This window comes from Saimiri boliviensis, chromosome 16, assembly GCF_048565385.1.
Source record: "Saimiri boliviensis isolate mSaiBol1 chromosome 16, mSaiBol1.pri, whole genome shotgun sequence".
NCBI lineage: Eukaryota > Metazoa > Chordata > Mammalia > Primates > Cebidae > Saimiri > Saimiri boliviensis.
The window spans coordinates 50,729,829-50,755,609 of NC_133464.1; the positions used below are offsets into that span (position 1 = coordinate 50,729,829).

General features: G+C 39.0%; 1 protein-coding gene across 1 annotated transcript in view; it reads left to right on the forward strand.

The window, feature by feature from the left end:
- Window positions 1-13,473: 13,473 nt before the first annotated feature.
- Window positions 13,474-25,781, forward strand: part of DIAPH3 (diaphanous related formin 3) — a 489,112-nt gene continuing 476,804 nt past the window's right edge. The window contains exon 1 of the mRNA XM_074387642.1: window positions 13,474-13,828. Within this exon, the coding sequence (XP_074243743.1) occupies window positions 13,649-13,828 (180 nt within the window). The 5' untranslated portion in view covers window positions 13,474-13,648. The remainder of the gene's footprint in view (window positions 13,829-25,781) is intronic.

Below are 25,781 nucleotides of genomic sequence, written 5' to 3' on the forward strand. Positions count from 1 at the left end.
ATCTATTTCTTATGTATATAAATTATATTTTAATATATAATATAAAAATAATATAAATATTTAAAATATAACACATTTGAAAATATGTATTCTATATATTTGTGTACTATACAACTATGTCTCATATGTATGTGACTATATATCATATATATATATTTATATATTCTGATACCTATATAGCATACCAGAGAAAAATGTACTGGAGAAAATTACAACACATACAAGAAATAATTGTAATTTTTAATGCATATGTGTCTATATATATATGTGTGTGTATGTATATGTATATTTGAAGACAGGCTCTTACTTTGTCACTCAGGCTATAGTGTAATGGTGTGCAATTACTGCTCATTGCAGCCTCAACCTCCCAGGCTCAAGCGATCCTCCTGCCTTAGCCCTGCAAATAGTTGGGAGTACAGGTGCGTGCTACCATTCTTAGGTAATTTTTAAAATTTGTTTGTGGAGATAAGGTCTCACTATGTTGCACAGGCTGGTCTCCAACTCCTGGGCTCTAGAGAGCTTCCCTCTTCAGCCACCCAAAATGCTGAAGTTACAGACATGAGCCATCATGCCCAGCCTATAATTTGTATGTTTAGAGTGATTCCCAGTATATAAAATGCTTTTACTTACAATGTATTCCTATAAGAATTTTGAGGCTGGTGGATTACAAGATCAGGAGTTCAAGACCAGCCTGGCCATGCGATGAAACCCCGTCTCTACTAAAAATGCAAAAATTATATGGGTGTGGTAGCCGGCATCTGTAATCTCAGCTACTCAGGAGGCTGAGGCATGAAAATTGCTTGAATCCGGGGGATGGAGGTTGCAGTGAGCTGAAGATCACGCCACTGCACTCCCGTCTGGGCGACAGAACCAGACTCGTCTCGGGGTGGGGGTGGGGGTTGAGGGAAGAAGTTTTCTGTTTTGGAAAGAACTCATGGGTCATTGATAGGTAAGCTATCTATTTTGAAATGGGTACATTTTCACATTCAAATCTTTTGAAAATGAATGAAAACCATATCCCATTGCCATATAAAAGCATGGTTCATTTACATAGGAAATTCAGTCTGTGGTTCTGATTATCACTTGTTAGTAAAGATACAGAGAAGTAGAAAAAAATTAATCTATAATCAACCAAAACAGCTGAAGGGGCTGCGTGCTGCTATATCGAGGTAGAACTCAAGGATGAGAATATTTTCCATCAAAAGAACGAGACTGGAAGAAGACATGCTCAAAATGCCTAAAATCATGTGTGTTAATTAGATGGAAAAGAACATGTACTTCAAATTCTGAAGTATTAGAATGAAGTCCTGTGTTCTGAAATCCCAGTGTAGAAAGTTAGGTCAAACTAGAAGTACCATATAATTTAAAAAAGCATTTGGCTAAACTTACTAAAGACAGAGGGATATGTGGTTACCAAAAGAAAACAGGCTATGCCTGAACAATAAGGTTTAATGTACGTTTGAAGGAGGCTAACACAGGTTTCCACAGCCTCGTGGGTTTTAGGTAGGACCTTTGGGAGATGACTAGGATATGAAGGCAGAGTGCTCATGAATGGGGTTAGTGTCCTTATAAAAGGGACCTCAGAGAACTTGCTTGCCCCTCCGCCATGTGAGGCCGCAGCAGGAAGACATGTGCCGGTGAGCCAGGAGCTGTCTCTTGCCAGACACTGAATCTGCTGGTACCTTGTTCTTGGAGTTTCCAGCCTGCAGAACTATGAGAAATAAGTTTCTGTTGTTTATAAGCTGTCCAGTTTATGGTATTTTATTATAACAGCCTACATGGACTAAGACAAGTCTCCTAGGTGTTCATATCTCAGAATTCCTTCAACAGGGCCATGGTGCACCAGAGTTGTGTTTTCAGCATCTTCAGTAGCACTCCTCCTCTCTTCCTTTGCTAGCGTGGTTTGTCCTTGCTCAAGATCACCTTCAGGAAACAGGTAAGTTGCAACTCTTTCTTGTCATAATGAATGTTTTATTTTGTTTATGACAGTTCACTCTCTCCTGTTAGTAAGAAGTGGAAATTAGGTTTGGGGAATCATATAACTGAAGAGGCAAGAAACAGAGTTATAGAATGGCAAGACCTTAAAATGAATTCCGGTATTTCATAACCATCCGAAGGACAATGACAGATGGTAAGTTTAGAGGTGTACAAATATAATGGGAAGAGGTCAGGTGAATTTTGATAGCAATTGCAGAAGAACTGCGTGATAGTTTTGAGGAATAAAGAAGAGAAGAGAAACCATATGGTAAGATGATAATTAGGCTCAAGTATTTGCCTTTAAGAAAAGAAAAATCTTGGAGACTTATTTATGAAGACACAACCTGAGGTAAAGGAAAAGAATTATAGGAAAAGAAAAGAAGGAAAAATGGTGATATAGGTTTAAACTGAAGAGTTTTGGAGATATCTTAAAGGAAAATTGAGACTAGGAAAATGGAGGAAGGAAATACAGTTATACATTGCTTAATGGCGGGGATACGTTCTGCAAAATGCATCATAGGTGATTTCATCATGCAAACATCATAGAGTGAACTTACACAAACCTAGGTGATACAGCCTACTACACATCTGGACCATGTAATATAGCCTATTACTTGTAGGTAGAAGCCTGTATAGCATGTTACTGTACTGAATACTGTACAGTATAATATACTGTGAATGCTGTGAAAATAATTTTATTTTGTTTATTTTGCTTACATATTGTATTTATAATTTTATTTTATTTTGTTTGTCCTCTTGCTGTAGCCCCACATGGTAGAGGGGCAAGACAGTTCTCTGAGGTCCCTGTTATAAGGACACAAACCCCATTTATGAGCACTCTGCCTTCATGTCTAGTCACCTGCCAATAGTCCCACCTAAAAATCATAAGACCGTGGAAACGTATTAGCCTCCTTCAAATATATGTTAAACCCTAATGTTCAGACAGTGTGTTTTCTTTTAGTAACCACTTATTCCTCTGTCTTTAGTAAGCTTAGTCTAACGCTTTTTAAAAGTAAATGGTACTTATAGTTTGACCTAACTTTCTAAACTGGGATTTCAGAATACAGATGTCATTCTAATATTTCAGAATTTGAGAGAGACACAATTATAACACAATGGCAAACGTGTGTATTCAGACATGCCTAAATGTAGGAAAAGTATAAGAAAAACACAGTATCATAATCTTATGGACCACCATTGTATTTGTGGTCTGTCATTGACCAAAATGTTATGTGGTGCCTGACCATAGGTAGTAATTGAAACAATACAAAACTATGAATCAGGCTTAATTGTAAGAATAGTAGAATATTGTGTTACAACTTATTCTGTATACTGATTTTTAGAATGAGAAAGTTGAGGCTCGTGTGACCTATAAAATAAGCAATTCTCTGTCTCTGAATCCAGGATTCCATTATAACTACAGGGGACCATGACACATGTAGTTATGTCCCTGACAAATTCAAGAGTTCCCAAATGATTTGTGAGAAGTAATAAAAAACATTTTGTCACTGAAAATAAACCAAGTCAAAGTTTGCTAAACTCAGGGATTACTCCTTGACCTAGGCTAGGCCCAAGTTTGTTTCTTTTAAGGTCAACAGAAGGTAGCTTTCGTGACATAAAGCAACTAGTTAAAAGATTTTTCTGCTGCCAGTTTTCTAGTCAAGGCAATATTGCTACATTGCTTTGTGGTAGTTTCTCCTGGAGAGACGTCCCGTCCTCTCATTCTTTAGAGATATTGGAGGGGTATGAGGTGGAGTCACTGGATTTTAAACTGTGAGAGTTAAATAGATGATCAGATATCCTTTTTACAAAAGGATATCTGAGAAAGCACCATGGCAGCAGTAGCCTGAGAAAGCTGGGCTGGGTCACCTGGCCGGGGGAGCAGGGGCAAAGCCTGTTCTCAGGCAGGGCAATGGTGCAGAGAGAATGGATTTGAACGATATTAAGGATAAAGAATTGACAGGATTTAGAGGCTGGATATGAAATGGAGCAGATTTCTGCTTAGATAATTGGGTAGGCTATGTTGCTATTCAGTGAGGTGAGTTTATTGGGTGGGGCAGCTGTAGGGGCAAAAATGCTGAGTTTACATTTGTAATGTGTTGGATTTCTACATGTCTGTGGGATAGGCTCATTTTTGTTCTCCTTTCCAATTCTGACTGCCAAACTTCTGATGAATATTCTTCTTTGCTGGTAGATTAATATACTCTTGAAGTCAAAGTTACCAGTCCTTTAACTCAGAAAACAAACAAAATATAATCTCCTTCCTATGATATGTTAATGTAATTGGTTTAATTCTCAGCGAGGCAACCTATTTCATTCCTCCTTTCCAGAGTTTGGGGATGGTACTCTTTGTTCACCCTATGCGACCTTGAATTAGTGTAATTTGTCAAAGAGAGGGAAAAATCAAAGAGAACATTCAGGATTTCTGCCCGGAATACTAAAGAACAGCGCTAACGCCGGCAGACACTGGCAATTGAGAGGGGAAGATGATAGCAGCAGGACTGTAAGAAGTGATTTTTATATGTTTAAATTGGGAAGATACAAGTAGAATTGTAATTTCATAGAATGTCAGACTGCATGGGACTTTCAAGGTGAAAAAAAATTAACCTTTACTGAGTATATGATATGAACCAAGTGCTGTCTCCTGTTTTGTAAATGGAAATAGAGATTCTCAAGGATAAGAAAGTAGCTTGAAGTTACCTAGTTATTTAGTGGGTTTTATATGGGATTTAGAGTACAGAGGGGAAATATTACCCTTGAAAATTTATTATGAAAATTTACATATCAAGGTTATGAAAATTGGTCCTTTGGGGGCAAGGAAATGTTTTCTTTTTAGATATAAAGCAGTGATATACATACAGTGCATAAACATATACAGTATATCTAAGGTATTAAAATTTTATAGAGGAGGGAAATTAGGAAAAAATGTCTAAAAGATTTTTTTAAAGGATGACTTATTTATATTTATTTGTTTATTTATTTTGAGATGGGAGTGTCTCTCTTGTTGCCCAGGCTATAGTGGGATGATGCAATCTTGGCTCACTGCAACCTCCACCTCCTGGGTTCAAGCGATTCTCCTGTCTCAGCCTACCAAGTAGCTGGGATTACAGGCATGTGCCACCATGCCTGGCAAATGTTTGTATTTTTCTTTAGTAGGGCCTGGGTTTTGCCATGTTGGCCAGGCTGATCTTGAACAATTGACCTCGGGTGATCTGCCTGCCTCTGCCTCCCAAAGTGCTGGGATTACAGGCATGAGCCACTGTGCCCAGCCTAAAAGGACAATTTTTAAAAAAGTTAAGAAACATTAATTTGGCCAGATGTGGTAGCTCATGCCTGTAGTCCAGCACTTTGGGAGGCCGAGGTGGGAGGATCACTTGAGCTCAGACGTTCAAGACCAGCCTGGGCAACATAACAAGATCCTCATCTCTAAAACTGAAACAAAAAAGAAACACTGATTTTCAATCTATTGCATTTAATAAAGTTTTTATTCTTTTTTTGTTACACATGGTACCTCATGTTGAATAATAAAACAAACAGGTTACACATTTTATATTGAATAATAAAACAAACAGGTAAAAGCAAAGTCAGTTTAAACGTCACTAGGGGGAGGGTCTAGAATCATACTGTGTGGATGCCTTTTCCCTCGCCTTCTGCTGTGGTCCTTGAAGTACTGGTGTGAAAGCTTAGAGCTCTGAGCATCCCAGTTTGAATGTCTGAAGAATACAATCTAACCTCCTCATTTTGCAGCTGAGTAAACCGAGGCAGACTTGTCATGTGTAAGCATTCACTCCTCCAGTTGTTTTATTATTTGGAAGTTCCCACATTGTGAAACTAAACTGGGCTTTTTGTCTCAAAGCATTCTACACAAAAAGGCATACCATCCCACTAGAAGATGGGAAGAGAAAGAAAAGCCCAAGCAGAGGTCAGGGAGGGAATTTTTAGAGAGATGATGAGAGAAATAGGTGAGAAAGAGTCTCAAGAAGGATATTGTGATCAACAGCAGCAAATAAAGAGGGATCAAATACTGAGAATGAGGCTCTGGCAGTATAAAATTCTCTGGTGGCTTGTGACTGCAGTGTGAGGACACTGTGCAGGCACAGCTTGATTTCACAAGAAACTGTAAATATTTCAGACATCTCAGCAAAAAGGTAAGGACACGAATTTGCCCTTGTAACTGTTGTAACTAATTACACATTACTCTTTCATGACCCAAATATAAACACCAATAATTTAAACAAAACAAATTTGGTCAATAATTTTAAGTCTACTATGTTACAATGGGTTCAATTGAAGAACAAAACACAAAACAAATAATGCACACAAATGGACACCCTAAGGAGAGATGTAGATACAGACAGGTTTTATGTACATTTGATCTTAAGGAATGTCCACAACACAGCAATTCACCTGAGGATGAAAAGAAAACCATATGTGGTGATGAGACAGAGATATAGATGAAAGAAATAGACTATTTGAAAATCTCTATTGGGAACCACAGAATTACTATCATTTATTTTATACTTATTTTTAGCTTTGAGTGACATAATTTCTATTTGCTATTGTCAGACAAATTATTTTCCAAGTGACTCAACAAATTATATTTAGGTCTTAGTAATTGTGCTTTAAAAGAATTAAACTATAATCTTACAACAGTCTTAATAATTACCTAATTCCTTTTTTCTACTTATTTAATACTGGGAATACGATCTGGTAGTGACATCTAACACTTTCAATTGAACCTTAGTTAAGTATCTCAAACTAATAGGAATATTTCTGTTCTCCTTTAAATGGCTCTATCATCTACAAACAGGGGCAGATTAATTTTCTAATCAAAACATTCTGGGAAACTATTAAGCATGACATTAAACTGTGTTATACTAATTACATTCCCTAAGAAGAATTTCTATCTGAACTTAGAGCCTAAGACCCTGGAGAAAACTTATCAGAGCGCAAATTGCTTTAATGTATTTTAAGAAGAATCACATATCCATATAATAACTTTAATAATTTTGCTTTTTTTTTTGCTCTCTCTCCCTGCTATGATTTTGCTTTTCATATGTACCTTAAATCAACTTGGTTCTCCACAGTGATTCATTATGATGGCAAGATCTTCTTGACCTTGTTAAATAGCTTAAAGAAAAAAAATGTATTAAAGCCTGTGAGGGTGTATCATATGGCAAAGGCAAGTACTTAGCTCAGTTGTGAACCCTTGTCCAAAATTAACATTTACTTTACACTAGAACACTACTGTCACTGAAGAAAAAGAAATAACCGAATAAAAATAATTGTGGTATAATAAGGGAAAAACATCCTTTAGCAGGGCTCAGAAAACATTTTCTGTAAAGAGGTTGATAGCAAATTCTTTAGGCTTTGCAGGCTACGTGATCTCTGTTAAAATTTCTTACCTCTACTGTTGTAGAGCAAAAGCAGCTGTAGACAGTGTGTAAAAGAATGAGTGTAGCTATATTCCAATAACTTTTTTTTTTAACAGAAAATAGGCAGCAGATCAAAACTACTTTACACCCACGAGGATAGCTAAATTCAAAAAGTCAGATTTTAAAATACTGTTGATGAGGATGGGGTGAAATTAGAACCCTCATGCAATGCTGGAGAGAATGCAAAATGGTGCAGCCACGTTGGAAATGTCTCACAATTCCTCCAACATAGGATTACTGTATGACCCAGAAATTCCTCTCCTGTGTATTGACAAAGATTCTTTCCCTTGACCAAACTCGAGTCAGCCTTCTCTGAGTTCTTTCTGACTAGGCTTGACCTTGAGCTACCCTGTCTTTGTAGAATCCAGATTGAAGAAGAATCCTGCTAAGTCACTGTATCCTCCACCAATGGTATCTGACTATTTTTATCACTTTGGTTTGTCTTCAACAATAATTCTGTTGAGTTGATTTAGCAAGAATCTCCTTACCCCTGATGTTTTCTCTTAGTAATTTTCTGTCCACTGACCTCTCAACATAAGCTCCTTGGCTATAAATCCCCACTTGACCTTCTTGTATTAGAAGTCAAGCCCAGTTTCTCTCCCACCCTGCAAAACCCTATTGCAGTGGTCCCTATACTTGTCTTGATGGTAGTTTCTTGAAAAAAGTCCACCTTACTTTCTTTAATAAGTATCATGGATAATTTTTCCTTAACAGTGTATACTGGAGAAAAGTAAATATGTTAAGTCCACACAAAAAGTTGTACATGAGTATTTGTACCAGCATTATTCATCATAGCCAAAAGGTAGAAATGTCCCAAATGTCCATCAACTGAGTGGATAAGCCAAAATGGAAGTGTTAAGTCCATATAATGGAAGATTACTCAGTCCCTGAGGGCTATTTGGCAATGTCTGGGGAATCTTCAGTTGTCACAACCATGGGTCTGCTACTGGCATCTACTGAGTAAAGGATGGGAATCCTGCTAAACATCCTGCAATGCACAGGACAGCTCCCACACAAACAATTTTCCAGTCCCAAATGTCAATGGTGCTGAGGTTGAGAAGCCTTAGTGTAGACAGACACATTATGTGACTATATCAGAGGTCATTCTTTATACCTATTTTGCTTCTTTCCCATGTAACCATATATTGTTAAACAGCAGCAATCTTTTTATTTTATTTTTTATTATTTATTTTTTTATTTTTTTAATTGCATTTTAGGTTTTGGGGTACATGTGAAGAACATGCAAGATTGTTGCATAGGTACACACATGGCAGTGTGGTTTGCTGCCTTCCGTCCCCTCACCTGTATCTGTCATTTCTCCCCATGCTATCTCTTCCCACCTCACCACCCCCCCGTCCCTCCCCCATTTCCCCCCAACGGACCCCAGTATGTAGTGCTCCCCTCCCTGTGTCCATGTGTTCTCATTGTTCAACACCTGCCTATGAGTGAGAATATACGGTGTTTGATTTTCTGCTCTTGTGTCAGTTTGCTGAGAATGATGGTTTCCAGGTTCATCCATGTCCCTACAAAGGACGTGAACTCATCATTTTTGATGGCTGCGTAATATTCCATGGTGTATATGTACCACATTTTCCTTATCCAGTCTATCATCGTTGGGCATTTGGGTTGGTTCCAGGTCTTTGCTATTGTAAACAGTGCAACAGCAGCAATCTTAAGACAGACAAGCATGTGGAGAGTGTGGAAAGTGCCATGCCACAAATCCTGTAAGGCAAGTAACAGTGTCATATCTTGCCAAATCCTGTAAGGCAAGTAACAGTGTTATATCTTACCACAGAGGGTTTGAAATGAAGGTGCAAAGTCAGTGCTGTTGGCAAGATAATTATTCTTTTTTTTAAATTATTATACTTTAAGTTCGGGGGTACATGTGCAGAATGTGCAGGTTTGTTAGGTAGGTATACACGTGCGATGGTGGTTTGCTGCATCCATCACCCCATCATCTCCATTCGGTATTTCTCCTAATGTTATCTCTCCCCTATCCCTCAACCCCCTGCTGTCCTTCCCCTAGACCCCTGCCCCCCGACAGGCCCCAGTGTGTGACGTTCCTCTCCCTGTGTCCATGTGTTCTCATTGTTCAACACCCACTTACGAATGAAAACGTGGTGTTTGGTGTTCTGTTCTTGTGTTAGTTTGCTGAGAATGATGGTTTCCAGCTTTACCCATGTCCCTGCAAAGGACATGAACTCATCCTTTTTTATGGCTGCAGAGTATTCCATGGTATATATGTGCCACATTTTCTTTATACAGTCTATCATTGACGGGCATTTGGGAACGTATATTAAAGTGCTTAGAACAGGACATATGAGGGCATTTGGAAGGGTCCCAAATGAGATTCTATCCCAGTGGAGTTGGAGTACACCACCCTCCCAGCATGCAGATGAGTTTTTGTTCACCTTCCTGTCAGCCCCCATGTGTTTAGCTCTCTGAACCCTGTCCTTGGGTCATTTATGGAGACTTCATTGGTTGTCCATGATTGAAGCATGGACAATCGTGTCAAAATGTGATTGCATAAAGGATATGCTCTAAACCCAGCAAGGCCTGTCTGTTCCGATTCTTCTTGGTCTCTCTGTGCAGCATTCCTTATTCCAGAGTATGGGGCAGGACTCTCTCTGGCCTGAGGGTCTTATGACCCAAATCAGATTAAATCCCTGTCTTGGGCAGGTGAAAAAAGAGCAGGAGAAGGTCCCAGAGAGAGATTCTGTTCCCTGAGGCCTACTTCTGAGGCCTAAAGCACTCCCACATTACAACAAAAGGCTGTAACAAGGGTTATGAGAGTTATGAACTAGGACCCATGGGCAAAAATCTGTATTTATCTATATATACACATATAATCATAATATCGTAGATGTATTTAAGGAATATCTTTGTAAGTGTATATTTGGGCTTTTCCAGGGAGACATCTAGACATGGAATTGCAGGGTCATAGGTACATATACCTTCATCTTTACTAGGTATTACTAAGTTGTTGTCCAAAGTGCCTATATCAGTTTTGCACTTCCACTATCTATCCAGGAATTCCTAACTTGGCCAAAACTTGGAGACATGGAACTTTGTAATATTTGTCAATTTAAAGAGGATAAATGACATCTCATTTTAAAACATTGATTAAGAATATTAAGGATAATCAACTTCTTCCTTCAGCTTTCAACAACTTTCTCACATGGTCCCTAAGAATGAACCATCAAAAGAATGGCATTAGTAATTTTCTGGATGTTGACACTGAACAGAAATGATAAAGGAAAGAAATGTATTCCTAGATTACAAGCTTTTCCAGGCCTTTTATTCACCTTCAGCTTTTTACCAGTCCTGCACACTAGGCCTGGAAGAAGGTAGCATCTACATGACTATTGACTCAGTGGGGTGTATCATCTTGCTGGGTGATCAAATTGAGGCTCAGTGCATGCTGTTATGAGGTTTAAATATGTTGCAAGCACACATATAAAATGTACATTAAAAAACATAAAACTTACACAAAGATGTTATTTTCATTGGTACACTGCAGTTCCAGTGTATTTCTGAGAAAAAATTCAGAGTGCTCTACGTAAACTTGAAAATGAATTATTATGGCTCCTGTTTATTTATATTTAGTACCTTCTGTGTGCCAAGGACATGAGAAAGAAAGGAGCAGTCCTTGACATCAGGGAACGAGTGTGACACTTACAGCTAAGTCTCAGTGTTTTTAGAAACTGGTCTGCCACTCACTTACAGCTAAGTCTCAGTGTTTTTAGAAACTGGTCTGCCACTCACAGTTAGGCCATGTTGTTCTCCTGGTGAATAGCATCTCACAGAACAGCAATATCAGACAGGGTCACTCTGTGACCATGATGAAGTGAGAAAAAACAAGACCACTTCCATGTTTTGTCTAAGCACAGACAATAACAAGCTCAGTGTGCAAATCACAAAATATCAATTTAAATAAATTCATGAGAAACCATTATAGACTAACCTTAGTTTTGGACTGATCTGCTATGCTAGGCCTCAGCAGACCAGACCAAAGCAGAATGGGCCCTCATGCTTGTTGTCACATAATCAAACTCAACTCTGAAACCAGCCAGTTATCCAAAAAAAGAGGAGATTCATAACAATCAATCAGAAAGGGCCAAGTTTACCTGAGCTGGTATGTTAATAAAGTTCCCCTCTATTTTAACCGTATAAGGAAAAGTACTTTGAACAACTAACTCATCTGCTTCTCATTCCTTATTTCTGTTCTCTATCTCTTTTCTGCCTATAAAGCCAATCTCCTCTGCTTAGCTCATTAGAACACTGATTCTATTTTAGAGAATGCAAATAAAAGCCAATTACATCTTTAAAGTAAATTTGTTTTGTCTTTCAAAATCAAATACTCCCCTATCTCCATGGTATGGGTGACTAATGCTTCTTTGTCATTTAGGGCTTTAGGCTTGCTTTTTAGCCTGCTATCCCCCTAGTTAAGATAATCACTGAACTGTCTTCACTTCCTGAATGCACCTAATCTTGAGCAGCCCTTCTCACCTCTTTCCACAGTGTTCCCCAAATCACCTAACCAAAGCCCAAATCCTTTAAGTGCTTTCTAGTACCATTTACTTAAGACACTCCCTGGCTCCTCATAGTGCATGTTTTCCCTCCCTGAGAAATAGTCCCAACTTATTCAACTACAGGTATTCCTTCTAGGAGTCGTTGGCTGGAGAGCATTGACAAAACTCTGAGGCCTTTACACATGCTATCTTAATTAAGCCTGAAAGTGCCCCTCTTTCATAGGTATTAGTATAATTAGCTCACTTTTGTAGATGAAGCAGCAAAGAAAGTTAAACGTCATCTCCGGTACCCAATAGCTAGTAAATGGCAGGAATAAAATCTGTATTTGGGTCTAACTGTCATCAAGTCATAAGGAACTACCTGTAATTCTCTTGACCTTGCTGTTCTCCTGAAAGTTTCTCTAAAGATTATGTGCTCTTTGAGGACAGAGCTGTACAGAGTCTGGCACAGTAAAACAAATATTAAAAAAGAAAAGCTGTAGTGTGAAGACTTACTCAGAACTAAGGCTCATTTTTTGAACCTCTGTGCCAATATCCTCAGAGTACCTAGAGTTGTTCTTGTACCAAAATCAATACTGCATGTTTCCCAGTCTTGGCCTCACCAATTCCATATAATCAGAAGATAGATATCTTAAAGGAGTATTTCAAAGGAAAAGCTCATTTTTAAAGGGGGAAAATATACACTGATGTGTGAGAAAACGGTGTTGACCTTGTAGCTTGATCTTGGGTTTACACAACAAACTCTTTTGCTTGGTTTCAGTTCAAGGCCCTTTGTTAACTTGAAGTTTCTTCACCTCTGTGCTCCCTTGGCCTTGCTCCTGCCTGGAATGCCTTTTAAAGGAATGCCCCGCCACTCTTGGCCCTTCTTCACCTTTCCAGATCCACTCCTTCAGCTTTAATAACTCCCCTTTTTGTTCTCAAGGAACTTCTAAAACACCTGCTATAGCATTTATATTCCTTGGTTAATTGTGCTAGGGTTTGCGAACCACAGGAGACTGTGAGCTCCTGAAGGGCTCAGCCTAGCCTAGCTCTGCCTGATTTTGGGTGGACCCCTCTGCCACCCCAGAGCAAGCACTTCGGCAGGAAATATGTCCAGAAGGCTTCTTTTTGGAGAGTCATGGGCCCCGTCGTTTAGTCCTGCCTAGTCCCCGCTCCAGCATCGTACCCAGTCCCAGAACTTTTTCCAGCCTCAGACGTGCAAGGGGAGGCCTAGCAGATGGTTTTATATTCCAGCTCTGATCAAATGGTGGCGCAGGGCCGGTCTCGTCCGCCTTCCAGTTCTGCTGGAACCCTATCTCCAAATCCAAAGAAATACAGTCAGATGACTCCCTCCACGGTCCCCAGCGTTCCTCCAAATCTGACGCCACTCTATGCCCTTAAGGTGAGCAGCCTGGACCGCCAGAAGGGTTGAGCAGCGGCACGGACAGGCGGTATGGCCAATCACGTTTCACGATGTCCGGAAGAGGCGGTACTCCAGCGTGTCATTGATCCGGTGGCGCGGGATTGGCCAGTCCCGGACCAACAAGGGTGGCGGGAGTTTTCAGATGTGTTGGCTGCGGCCCCGGCTTCAGCAGTTGGGCTAGGCTGTGCTGACTGTGTGGGTGGAGGAGCCCGGGAAGGAAACCCGTTGCCGATCCCTCAGCTCTCCGCTTGCAACTTGCTGAGTGTCCACCTTCTTTCCGGCCTCCGAAGCCGCGGGGAAAGATGGAACGGCATCGGCCGCGGCTGCATCATCCGGCCCAAAGCTCAGCCGCGGGGACTCCCTATTCTTCCTCTGCCTCGCTCCGCGGCTGCCGGGAAAGCAGGATGCCGCGCAGGAAGGGCCCCCAGCACCCTCCGCCGCCCGGTGGCCCCGAGGAGCCTGGGGAGAAACGCCCCAAGTTTGTAAGTATCGTCTGGAGCTAGGGTGGGGCTGCTCCCGCCTTGCCGTAGTGCTGACCGACGAGGGTGGGCCCGCAGGGACTTGGGGCGGGGGGCAAATTTTATTCTAGAGATTTAGAGCTGACAGTCATCCTAGATTGACAGTGACCGAGTCTAGTTCTAGTTGGATCCTGTGGCAAATGCCCAGATCTTTGTGTTGCCCCAAATTTCTTAAGGCTGATGTAAAAAGTACTTCAAACGTGTATACGTATTGACGTCATCTCGGTGGATATTGCATTTTTTAAGTTGAACTTCTCCCTTCTTCCTAAGTGTAAGAGGTTATAAGATAAATCAAAGTGAACTTTTAGATGATAGTATTTTTTTTTCCCTGCTTAATATTTTTATCTAATAAGAACTTTTAAGGTAGATACAATTTTCCAAGTTGAAGCAGCTGGTTTTGAAACTTGGCGGGTGGTGTGGTCACTGCTAAAGAATGTTTTGCTTAGCTTGGAAAGAATTCTAAATATTTGAAACTTGCTATTCTGGTTTGCTTGTCTTTAACACTTAAGGAAAGTGTCATGATTAGCACCTTGTCTTTTCGTTGGATCAACTAGTGAAAGTATAGGCAGTGATGATTATTTTGCGGTGCGTTTATGTAAATAAATCACAGAGGGTTGATAGATTTGGGATGAATCCAACATAATTGAAATTTCACATTGACTACTCCACCATTTTGCTCAGGAGTATGGAAAAACTTTTTTTTTGTGTGATAGTACAGCCTTTGCCTTATGTGGACAAGTAAAAATTGTGAGAAATTTAAGTCATGATTCACAAATTAAGGGAATAATGGTTTGTGAGCCAGTTGCTAACTATAACATTTAGATAAAAATAATAGTTGAATAAAAAAGAAAGCCCATGTATATCAGAATACTGAAAATGAAGAACAGCATATATTAATTATGCCAAATTAAGTATCAAAATGGTCATAGGAATTCTGACATTTTGCAGAAAGATTAAATATGGACTTTATTATTATCTTGACAGATCTGAAGAATGAATAGGACAGAATTAACTTCCGGTGAAAGATTTTTGCCTAATGTGAGAAGAATCCACTAAGGCAATGACTTTTCTTCCTTTTATAGTCTACTCTTTGGGTTAATAATCTTATTTTATTTTGTCTTGACTTCTGTGGTCCAGAATACAGGAGGTGTTATTTTCTGTGACTCATTCCCAGCAAGGAGCTAATGAAAACGGGATCTAAATTAATATTTATGTTTAGTTTCATTGAAGGATTTGATTATTTGTTTCTAGTCTCTGTACTGTTTTTCATTCTTATTGTATGTCACACTGACAACCTCAGCATGCCATTTGTTAAAAGAGTTCTCGTAAAGATGAAATAACATCTAAAACGTAACACTTAAGTTGTAAAGGTAATAAACACATCTAAAACACTGTGTTTTTGGGTGGGAGTTTGAGTTGAATCATGACTTCCAATTAATTTAGGAGTAAGTTGGATTCTTGGTACTTTGAAGCTAATTTAGATTCTTGCTTATATGGTAATTTCTTTAGTTATATCTTCCAGTTCATTAATTTTGTTATCAGCTATGTCTAATTTACTTTTATGAATATTTGGTTTTAGCAATTATTTTTTATTTTAATAAGTTCCATTTGCTTATTTCTCAAATCTGCCTGAGTATTCTTGATAGTTCTTTGTTTCTTATTCGTTTATTTCTTCAGACATTTCCTACTTGGTGGTTCTTATTCTTTATTTAACAGTTCTGCTATTTGTAACCTGGGCTGTCTACATTGACTCATATTCATGATGGCTTGCCCTCTTTCTTCTGGTTGTTTATCTTTGTAAGCTCATTGCTTTATCTTCACCTGTAGGATTCCAGGGATGCTTGTCTTTGGAGAGAATTTGAGTCTGTCTACCAGGAACCCGGGCATGCTACTGATTTTGGACCACCTTCCTGTTGAACTGGGAATCTTAAGATGGGCAGAAGTTCCAGGCACAGCTCTACTCTTCTCCTGTCCTAAAAGCTCAGTATTTCAGTCTCAAGGCTGTTTCCTGAGCAGCTCTTCCCAGTTCGCCTGCCTGTCACTGCTCTTGATTGCACACCAGTAACTCCTGTTTTTAGGATGGAGAGGGATCTTTGAGATCATCAGAGGTCCCAGCAATGCCTCAGAAAGTAATTGTACTTGCAGGTGTGAAGTCAGTCACTGTTCTTGCAGATGGCAAGTCAGTTCTTGGCTTTTTCTTGATTGGATGAAGTGACGTTATCCTAAATCTTTTCGGGTCACCCAGTCATTATCCAAGCCTGGGGCAGCTGCTTTTGATTGGAGCAAGTAATACAGGTTGGTGATGTGATGGGTAGGAATAATTTAGGTGGCCAGTGTTTTGCACACTTCTGCAAAGCAGCAAGCTGGTAGTGGGATGGAGTGGTAAACTGGTCACTCCCTTCTGTCTTAGTGTAAGAAAGCAGGAGCTCTGATGCCCACTGAAATCTTGTTTTACTTTGAGTCCTGATAAAGCAGGTAAACGAATTCTTGTTTTCTACCAAGTTTATAGTTGGCTTCAAGTCACTTGTAAGTTGGGTAAAAAAGTTTGTAAAAAAGTTTGTAGCATAGAAACCTCTTCTCATAGGTAAGTATAGATAGCAGAAATTAGTCTATTGTAATTGTATGATACTTCCACTGTGCTGTAATCAATTGACTTTGGGCTGATTGTGAATTAACCAACTTGTTCTCATTTGGAAGTATCTTAAGCCATGAGTATAGAGATGATAGGGCTAGCTACAGGGGCATAGAAGATACATGGAGGAGGCTGAGAGGACAGAGCAAGTATCTGGGCGAAGACTTTGTGAAGGCAGATAAAATTCAGTGGGATCTTTAAACTCAGAACCTGCCCTAGGTCACACTGTTAGTACCTGGACCTGAGTCCTATATCCTTTGTAGAACAGAACAAATGTCCTACTGGTTATGGAGAGCCTTTCAGTAATACCTGTTTCTCGTTGTTCTTAAAAACACACGGATGGTGGCGGCCACTAGCTACAGACTGAGAGCAGGACATGTGGCTTCTGGGAGAAGTGTCCGTCTCTAGGATGCATGTCAGTCCATTCAAAGGGGGCCTGTAAAGTGGTGGTCCAAGTTGACGAAAGACGTCTTTTTAATTAGGAGAGTTCTTTAAAAGTTCTCACGGACTTCAGTGTAAATCGTCTGATCTTTTCCATCGAATAGATTGTTAATTATTGATTTATTATGTCATTGTAGTACCTTCAGTTTTGGTTTTAGATTTTTCACCTTGTCCTTTAATTTCTGTATATTCACCATGTTTGGACATTGATAGTAATACCAGTTAGCCTTCTGAGTGAGCTAAGCACTGTTTTAGGTGTGTTATAATTATCAACTCTAATTCTTAGAACAACCATGTGAGGTAGATAGTATTATTAGCCTTGTTTGCCGTAGGAGGAAACCAAGGCATAGAGAGATTCGTTGCCTAAAATCACGTAGCTGCCAGTTCATGAGGCTGGGATCTGAACCTAGGCAAGCTGGCTTCAGAGTATACATTCCTTTTTAAATTTTATTATTTATTTATTTATTTATTGATACGGAGTCTTACTCTGTTCCCAGATGGGAGTGCAGTGGCACAATCTTGGCTCATTGCAACCTCTACCTCCTGAGTTCAAGCGCTTCTCCTGCCTCAGCCTCCGAGTAACTGGGATTACAGGCGTGTGCCATCACTACCAGCTAATTTTGTATTTTTAGTAAAGACGAGGTTTCACCATGTTGGTCAGGCTGGTCTTGAACTCCTGACCTCAAGTGATGTACCTGCTTCAGCCTCCCAAAGTGTTGGGATTACAGGCGTGAGCCATTGTGCCCAGCCCAGAGTACACATTCTTAGTCACTCCTGAATTATCTCCCATAGCTGTTGAGAACTTTAATCTTTACTGCTTCTTTTCTCATCCAGGAACCATTAGCAATAATTAGTGATGCCTTTAATGAATATATAATATGAATTTAGAATGGATATTCTGATTATAGGCAGACTAGGAGTTGAGAAGATTTATGAGTTTGGAGAATTTTTGTTGATTGTACAGATAGTAGGAATTTAAGTAGAGATGAAATCCCAGTAAGCTTGATGAGATTGGTGCGTGTCTGCCAATTACTTTGGGTTACTTGGAAGCAGGTGTACTAGTAGACTGAGCAATGATCTTCCAGATGATAGAAACTCCTTAATCCCTGGAACCTGGGAATGTTACTGTATACGGCAAAAAAGGACTTCACAGATTTTTTTTTTTTTAAAGAGGGGCCAGGCAGGAGCCACAGTTAAACCCAATGAATGACTGTGCTGTGGTGTAACTAATGACAGAAGAATGTTTGAAAGAGATACTGCTCTTTGCTCTCCCAGGCTCTGAGAGACAGGGTAACTCATAGCCTCCAGCCCCCTGCCAGGAGGAGGAACTACCCTTCAGTGCTTGCCTGCTTGAGTTTGGGCTGCCACTGTGTTGGAACTCCCTGCTCAGCTTCCTAGCCAGCTCAGATCGTGAAATGTGGCTGCTTCCAGCCCTTTGGCTGGGGCAGTCACAGGTGGTTCAGTCAGCTTCCGCCTGGGCCTGTTGAACTCCACCAGGAGGCAACCCCATTTGGACATCTGGGGCCTTGGACAGTGATATGGTCAGCACATGGAGACTGAGTCTATCTCTGAGGTGGATACACTTCAGCTCACAAGCTCGGTGAGTAAGCTGTAACCCAACTTATTAATGTAATCAGCCAGTGTGTGGCAGCAAAATCCTTCAGGGTATGCAGGCCCCAGAACAAAAGGGATTAAGAAAGAGCAGATGAAAACAGTTCTGGCCAGTAAGCTAGAGGAAAAATCTGCTGGGGAATTCTCAGAAGCATGTCTTTGCTCTGTAAAAATGGACTAACAAAAATTTTGCATCTATTAATGGCTGAGTGGCTCTTATTGGACCACAAACCTCTCACATGACAAAATTATAAAAGGAACTCTTAAAACACTGGAGCATGATCAAAAGACATTGGAGTCAATACTTGGAAAAAGGGATTAGTTCATATTTTCTGGCTTTTTGCCTAAGGGAAGCCCCGAGTCAGGGTCATGTGGGGTGGTTAAAACCAGAATAGAAGCCCACAGTTGTACTGGCATAAAAAAATAGAAAACAGAGTTCTGGTGACCGTATAGCTGATAATTGAGGAGGAAATCCTGGAAAGGAGAGAGAGCCACAAATGGGTAGACCCAAATTCTGTGTGTAGACTGCTCAAATTTCTAAACCTCACATGTTTGGGACAGACTGCAAGCAGCACAGCTAGGGCTAAAATATCTAAACAGATTTCAGGTTCCATCCAGCAGATGGGACAGTATGTGCAGTTTGAGAATTCAGCTGAGTTAACTGCTTGCTAAAACAAACACAAAAAGCAATACTTCTCAGAAGAACAAAAGGAATTCAGAGTCCCTACACCATGCATTCACAATGTTCAGGATACAGTGCAAACGTACTTAACAGAAAAAAACAAGAAAATGTGACCCATACAAATGAGAAAAAGGAATCAATGGAGACCAACCTCAAGATAACTCAGCTGTAAACATTAAAAGACAAGGATTTTAAAGCAGTTGTATAACCATGTTTAAGAATATAAATGAAATATGCTCACAATGAATGAAAAGATAGGAAACTTCAGCATAGAAACAGAAACTATATAAAGATCACAGTGGAAATTCTAGCACTGAAAAATCCAAAGTCTGAAACAAAAAGGCTAACAAGAAGCAATAGCCCATTTTTTGCCTTTGGCCATCATCAGGATGTGATGCTTATTTTGCCATAGTCATCTTTTGATCATGGGGATAGCTAGCCTAAGGACAAGGCCCATGTGCTGTGCTACTTATGGCAGAGCAAGAATATAGGAAGGGGCCGGGTGCAATGGCTGATAACTGTAATCCCAGCACTTTGGGAGGTCAAGGCGGGCAGATCACTTGAGGTCAGGAGTTCAATACAGCCTGGCCAACATGGTGAAACCCCATGTCTACTAAAAATACCAAAATTAGCCAGGCATGGTGGTGGGCACCTGTAATACCACCTACTCAGGAGGCTGAGGCAGGAGAATCACTTGAATCCAGGAGGCAAAGGTTGCAGTGAGACAAGATCATGCCACTATACTCTAGCCCGGGTGACAGAGTGAGACTCCTCTGTTTGTCTGTCTGTCTGTCTGTCTGTCTGTCTGTCTGTTTCTCTCTCTCTCTCTCTGTGTATATATACATGAAGAAAGGATCAGGGTCTCTGAGCCACTATAGGTTAGGTTAATCTGGGAACTTTCCTGCCACCAGACTCCTTGTATTGGGAGGAAAAGAAAATGCAGTTATCTGTTTGAAACTTATGAAACTAATACGAGAAATAAAGCATTGTTAGGGTTTAGAAAATTATACCCCCAAATATGCCACTTTGGACTTCAAATTGAGAGAACCTGGGGAGCCGGCAGTGCAGGAAAGGGTCTTCTCTGAAGTTCCCCTATCTACCTAAAGTTTTGTGTTTTCCAGAAGACCCCCAGAAGAGATTCAACTGTTGTGAATCCCTTCCCCAGCTATCTCAACTCAAATAGATGCATACTGAAGGAAGGAAGACTGGAGTTGACACTACACCCAGAGCCGAGACAAACTTTGTCCTAGACTGCTGTCTCTTTCTTTGGGCCCATTCATCTCCCCGAAAGATCATTTACTCCTCCTGTCAATTGCCTTACATCCCCCACTTCCTTGTTCCTTATGAAGAGGGTATTTGAGCTTTAGCCATCTGGTCCTTCTTTGAGTTTCATACTTTGCATAACTCCACACTTGCCACACTTGCACATAATACATTTGTATACCTTTTCTCCTGTTTTCTTTTTTTAAAGGACTTTACACGATTTTAAAATGAGATTATTCTGCATTATCACAGCGGCCCCTAAATGCAAACACATGTATTGTTATTTTACCACAGAAGAGGAAAAGGTGTTGTGACTGCAGAGGCAGAGATTGGTAATGCAGCCATCTGAAGCTGGAAGAGTCAAGGAATGCCACTCTCCTAGAGTTGCTAGACGGAGAGCAGCCCACCTTGATTTTGGCGCAGTGAAACAGATTTGGGACTTCTGGCCTCCAGAACTGAGAGAATGAATTTCTGTTGTTTTAAGCTGCCAATTTGTGGTAATGTGTTATACCTGCCATAGGAAATGAAGCTAGGTGTAGTTATAAGGAGGATCATCAGATTCATTTAAATCTCTCCCTTCACTTTATTGTAATTTGGGAGGATAGAAGATAACCAAATTACAATAAAAAAATAAATCACAACTGGAGTAACAACGAAAACCTCCATTTTTGTTTTATCTACTCTGTGATATTTATAGTTGCTAGAAAGCTGGGAAAAGATGGAGGTGATTTCTAAATGCTGTATTTGTTTTTTTGAATTTGTTCCTTCATTGAGTTCTCAGTTTAAGTCATGCTCTCAGCTGTCCTAGGGTTAAACTGTCAAGAATTGAGATACTGTTCTTAGTTGAAAGCTTTAGGCAACTGAGTTTTATTCATGTCAGAATTCTGCCTAACACACACCAGACATTGTAACCTTCAGAAGAAGGTAAAAATCATTTTATTAAGGCTGCTCTTCTAAGAAATTGCTCTGAATTTTCCCAGCCTTTCTTTCCTTTCTAGTCTTGTTAATAAAACAGAAAAACCCAGTTTTTTTTTTTTTTAAATAAGTGATTTATTTAAAAAACCAGTATATGTTAAGTGGCTTTTGGGGGGATACATTTAGTTGCTGAAAGCATATAACATATGGTATTTAATACTCCTGGACCACTCTGGGACTTTTCTTTGAGGGTAAAAAGGGGTGGGGGTAGGGATGATTGTCTTAGATTTAGAGCAAGGCTTAATTGCTTTTTTCAAAGACTCATGTCTTTAATTATGAAGCAAGCAAACTGACATACATTTATTACATGGTGAAATGTTGCATCTCATCTAGTCTTGTAGCAATTGCATCTTAACAGATGTTAGCTGAAACACCTTTGTGTAGTTGGTGGAATGTTAAAATTTGTCATGCTTTTATTATTGTTGTCTTGAATTAACTCTACTTTATGGCATAACTTTATTGCTGTGTCCTAGAATCTTTATATATTTATTGCCTTATAAATTGTATTTAAAATTGGCTTTTTATATAGAATGCAAATTAACGTGTATAACTTGTTTATGTTTGCAGAATAGTACAGGAAAAAACTGCTACGTATTACACTAATATAATTGTCTTTAACTCAGCACATAGTATCCTCTAAACTGGAATCAAATGAATGCTAAAGAATATGCTTATCCTTATATTCTTGTTTATCCCAGGAACTAATTTGACTTTTAGATCTATAAAATATAGATTAAGCATAACCTTTTACTTCATGGGATATTAAGGATCAAAGCATGGGCTTTCTTTGAACAGGATCTACAAAGGTAACTGTTCTCTCAGTAGCAGCAGGATAGCATTGAAATACCTTACCAGTGGGAGTAATTTTTCCCAAAGAGCAAATTGAATAGTCATTATTAACTTAGGGGAGAATTTAAGAGTTTAAATAAGTTTTGGTGCTGAAACATTCATGTTACTGGTTACTTGGTGAAAACTAATTTGGAAATGCTTGCCACAGATTTGCCTCTTCAAAAGACCCACTGCTATCTTTACTTATAGTTTTTTTGTAGAAGAGGCATTATGAGTAACATTTATGAGCAGTGACTTGAACCACTCTCAGGGTTGAATCCCAGCAATATCACTTATTAGCTGTGTGAACTGAGCAGTTACTTAACCTTTCTCATGTGTAGCATGGGATTGTCATGAAGATTAAGAGCTATGTTATGGGCCTATAATAGTACCTGGCTCATTGTAACCTCTATGTAAATATTTATAGGATTTTTGTAAATATTTATACTGTGGTTGTTGTTATTAATAACAGTAGTAGCAGTACAATTTTTCTCTATACTTTAGGGCATTAGGAATACACTGGATATTTGAATAACTTTCTAATACTGGAAAACTTAATTGAACCAGGCTTTTTCCTCTTGGTGTAGTGGAGGTAGAGCCATTCTCTTCTTAGTTCTTCTGTTGGCATACCAGGTGACATTTGGATTGATGCAGAGTTCTGCTCTGATAGCTGAATGGTCATAGCAGGTTTCTGAAGCTTTCTTAGGAACTTGTTCTTTATTTCTAAAATGGGGCTCATATGATGTTGAAACTTGGGGTATAAATGTAGCTTACAAAAAGAACCTGTACAGGAAACAACTTCAAACTTAGGGAAAAAAAATTCTTGTGATGCTCTGATATGGACTTGAATGATAATAAAAATAATGTTACTAATATATATACAGTTATAAAACCAAGTATAACTCTTTATGCCTATTACTTTTTATAGCTATAAAACTAAAACAGATTTACATCTAAAATCCAAAACAAAACCATAAAACCAATAAAATTCAAATTAACAACATTAATTTAATGCAATTGATGACGTTTTGCTGAAATTAAGTCATCATTATTGGATTTAATAGTGGAAAAATACGTGTATATTTTGCTGTTTTTCTTTCTTTCAATTTGATTCCTGGGTGGAAATGGAATCCCAGAGGCTGAGGAAGATATGTGTAGACTGAGGAGTTCACAAGACAGCCTTACACTATTAGTAGGGCGTTGCCATTGGACACCACTATCTTTTTCATAGGTCTTGGCTTGAGGCTGTAGATGAAGTAGTGAACTGTTATAAATTTGTTTTTAAAAAGAAAACAGCCATTTGTAAACATTTGTTAGTAAATGTTATGAAACTGTTGAAGCAGCAGAAAAAAATCAGAATTCATACTACCAGCTACTATATTCATTTTTCTCCTGAAATCTAATTTTCCATAGCTGTGGGTGCATAGTTCCCAGAGTAGCATGATTTTGGAATTATAAATAGCCATTTGGAACTGAATTCCTCGTAAGTGGAAGAGTTTGTGAAAATCTAGTGTGTCACGATGTTGCTTGGCCCTCATTGGGTACCATCTTGGTAGTAAATACAAGTATAGTCACCAAAAGTTCCTGACAGAACATCATTATAGAATGGGTCATTCACAATGTCCAGAATAGGCTTACTTTAGTTCTAATATTTAAGATAATCTTGAAAAATCTAAGACTTAAGTAGAATTTGTGGAAGGCCTCTGTAGACCACAGTTTGGGGTACCCAGAGATGACCTGAGTCAAGAAATAAGATGTGTACCTGAAGCAGGCAGTGATTTTCCTCCTTAGTCCTCTGTTTAGTGATGAGATAAAAGTGATTAGTATTTATCAGTAGTGAAGGATGTATACAATGTGTTTCAGAACAGTTTGCTTCACAGTCTTTTTGGGTAAACAAGAAACTTGCAATCTTTAAACAATTTTATCATATATGTATCACAAAAGATGTGTAAAACACTGGATACTCAACAATAAGCTTAAAAATGAAATATGAATTCCATTGAAATGTTCATTTTCTCTCTTCCTATCTTTATCTCCTTTTAATCTTTGCTCTTCATTTCCTGGATTTACCAGGCTTTTTTTTTTTTTTTTTAATTTTGATTATTTTTAGAGTTCCAATTTCTATACATCTCTTTTCCTAAAAGTATATCTGTGAATGGAATTAATACTCAGTAGCTTTCTGATCTCTCCATCTTTGAGGATGATGGCAGATCTTAAATACTGGAAAGGAAGGAGGAGACTATGATTTAATATACCAAATGTGAGGTCATTCTGTGTGCAAAGGGATTTGGGATATACCTAAGTAGCTGTGGTCTAAGTCACACCCTCTTGAGTTAAAGATGACTGAATACCTATTCAGAGTACTACAGCTCTCTCAAAGGAGTTACAGTGTAGAATTTCTTGAAGCCCTTAATAAAAGACCTTAGTGGATTAATTGTGAGATCTATAATGCTGCATTTATTTCGTTAATTTTATTATGAAGTATCTTCCCCCAATATGGAGAGTTTATCCTGTAATTGCTGCATTTTTTCCGAGGTTGGCTGTTATTTGGGTGTTATAAAATGAAACTTCGTAACATTCAGTTTTTAAATAAAAGATTTGCAAATTGATGACATTAATTATGGACTTTACTATAGAATTAAACTTTTTTTATTAAAACCTTTGATTAAATTCATTGCATGATGACAATTATGATTGTTTTTTAATGAAAAAATTGACAGCCTGAGAAATAAACATGAAAAAATGGAGTGCATATAATCTACATTGAGAAATTCAATGTGACAATTTCACTTCTTTATAAAAGGTGATGGTCTCCAGTTAAAACCATGTTCTAACTCTACTCAGTCTCTTTTGAGGGTATAATTTTGCTCTTGTTGTTATGTTATATTGAACCTGTTTTTAGTTACTTTATACATGTGTTTGTAAGCTTTTGGAAGTCACTTTCTCTGTGGTGCCTGGTATTGACTTGTGTTTACAGTAGGAATCTGAATACTTGGCTAATTGAAAATCTAAACAAAGTACTCTTGTAACCTTATATTGCGTGGTTCATTAATCCATTCATGACTGATTTGTTTGAATGAATGCTATTAATATACCCTAATTGTTCATTTCTTTTTATAAAAGATCGCAGTGGTGGCGGGCAAGGGTATGGAAAGACTACCAGAAACATATGTGGGTTATGGGAGAACTTGGGCCTGGCAACGTGGCTCTAAAGTCCCACCCCTAAACTGTGATAAAAGGGACTTGAGGGAGACTCACATGTGGCTGTATATCCTTGGGCAAATTATTAACCTTTGTGCCTCTCTTTTCCCATCTGTAAAATGGAAGTATTTAGTGTCTATGCTTATAGATAGTTGTGAGGATTAGTTCAGTTAATGCACGTTACAATAGCTTAGCCACAGCACAGTGCATATGTAACAGCTATTATTAACGGGAGATACCACCACTATCGTATTAAATCCCCAGTTACTGACAGCATTTTAACT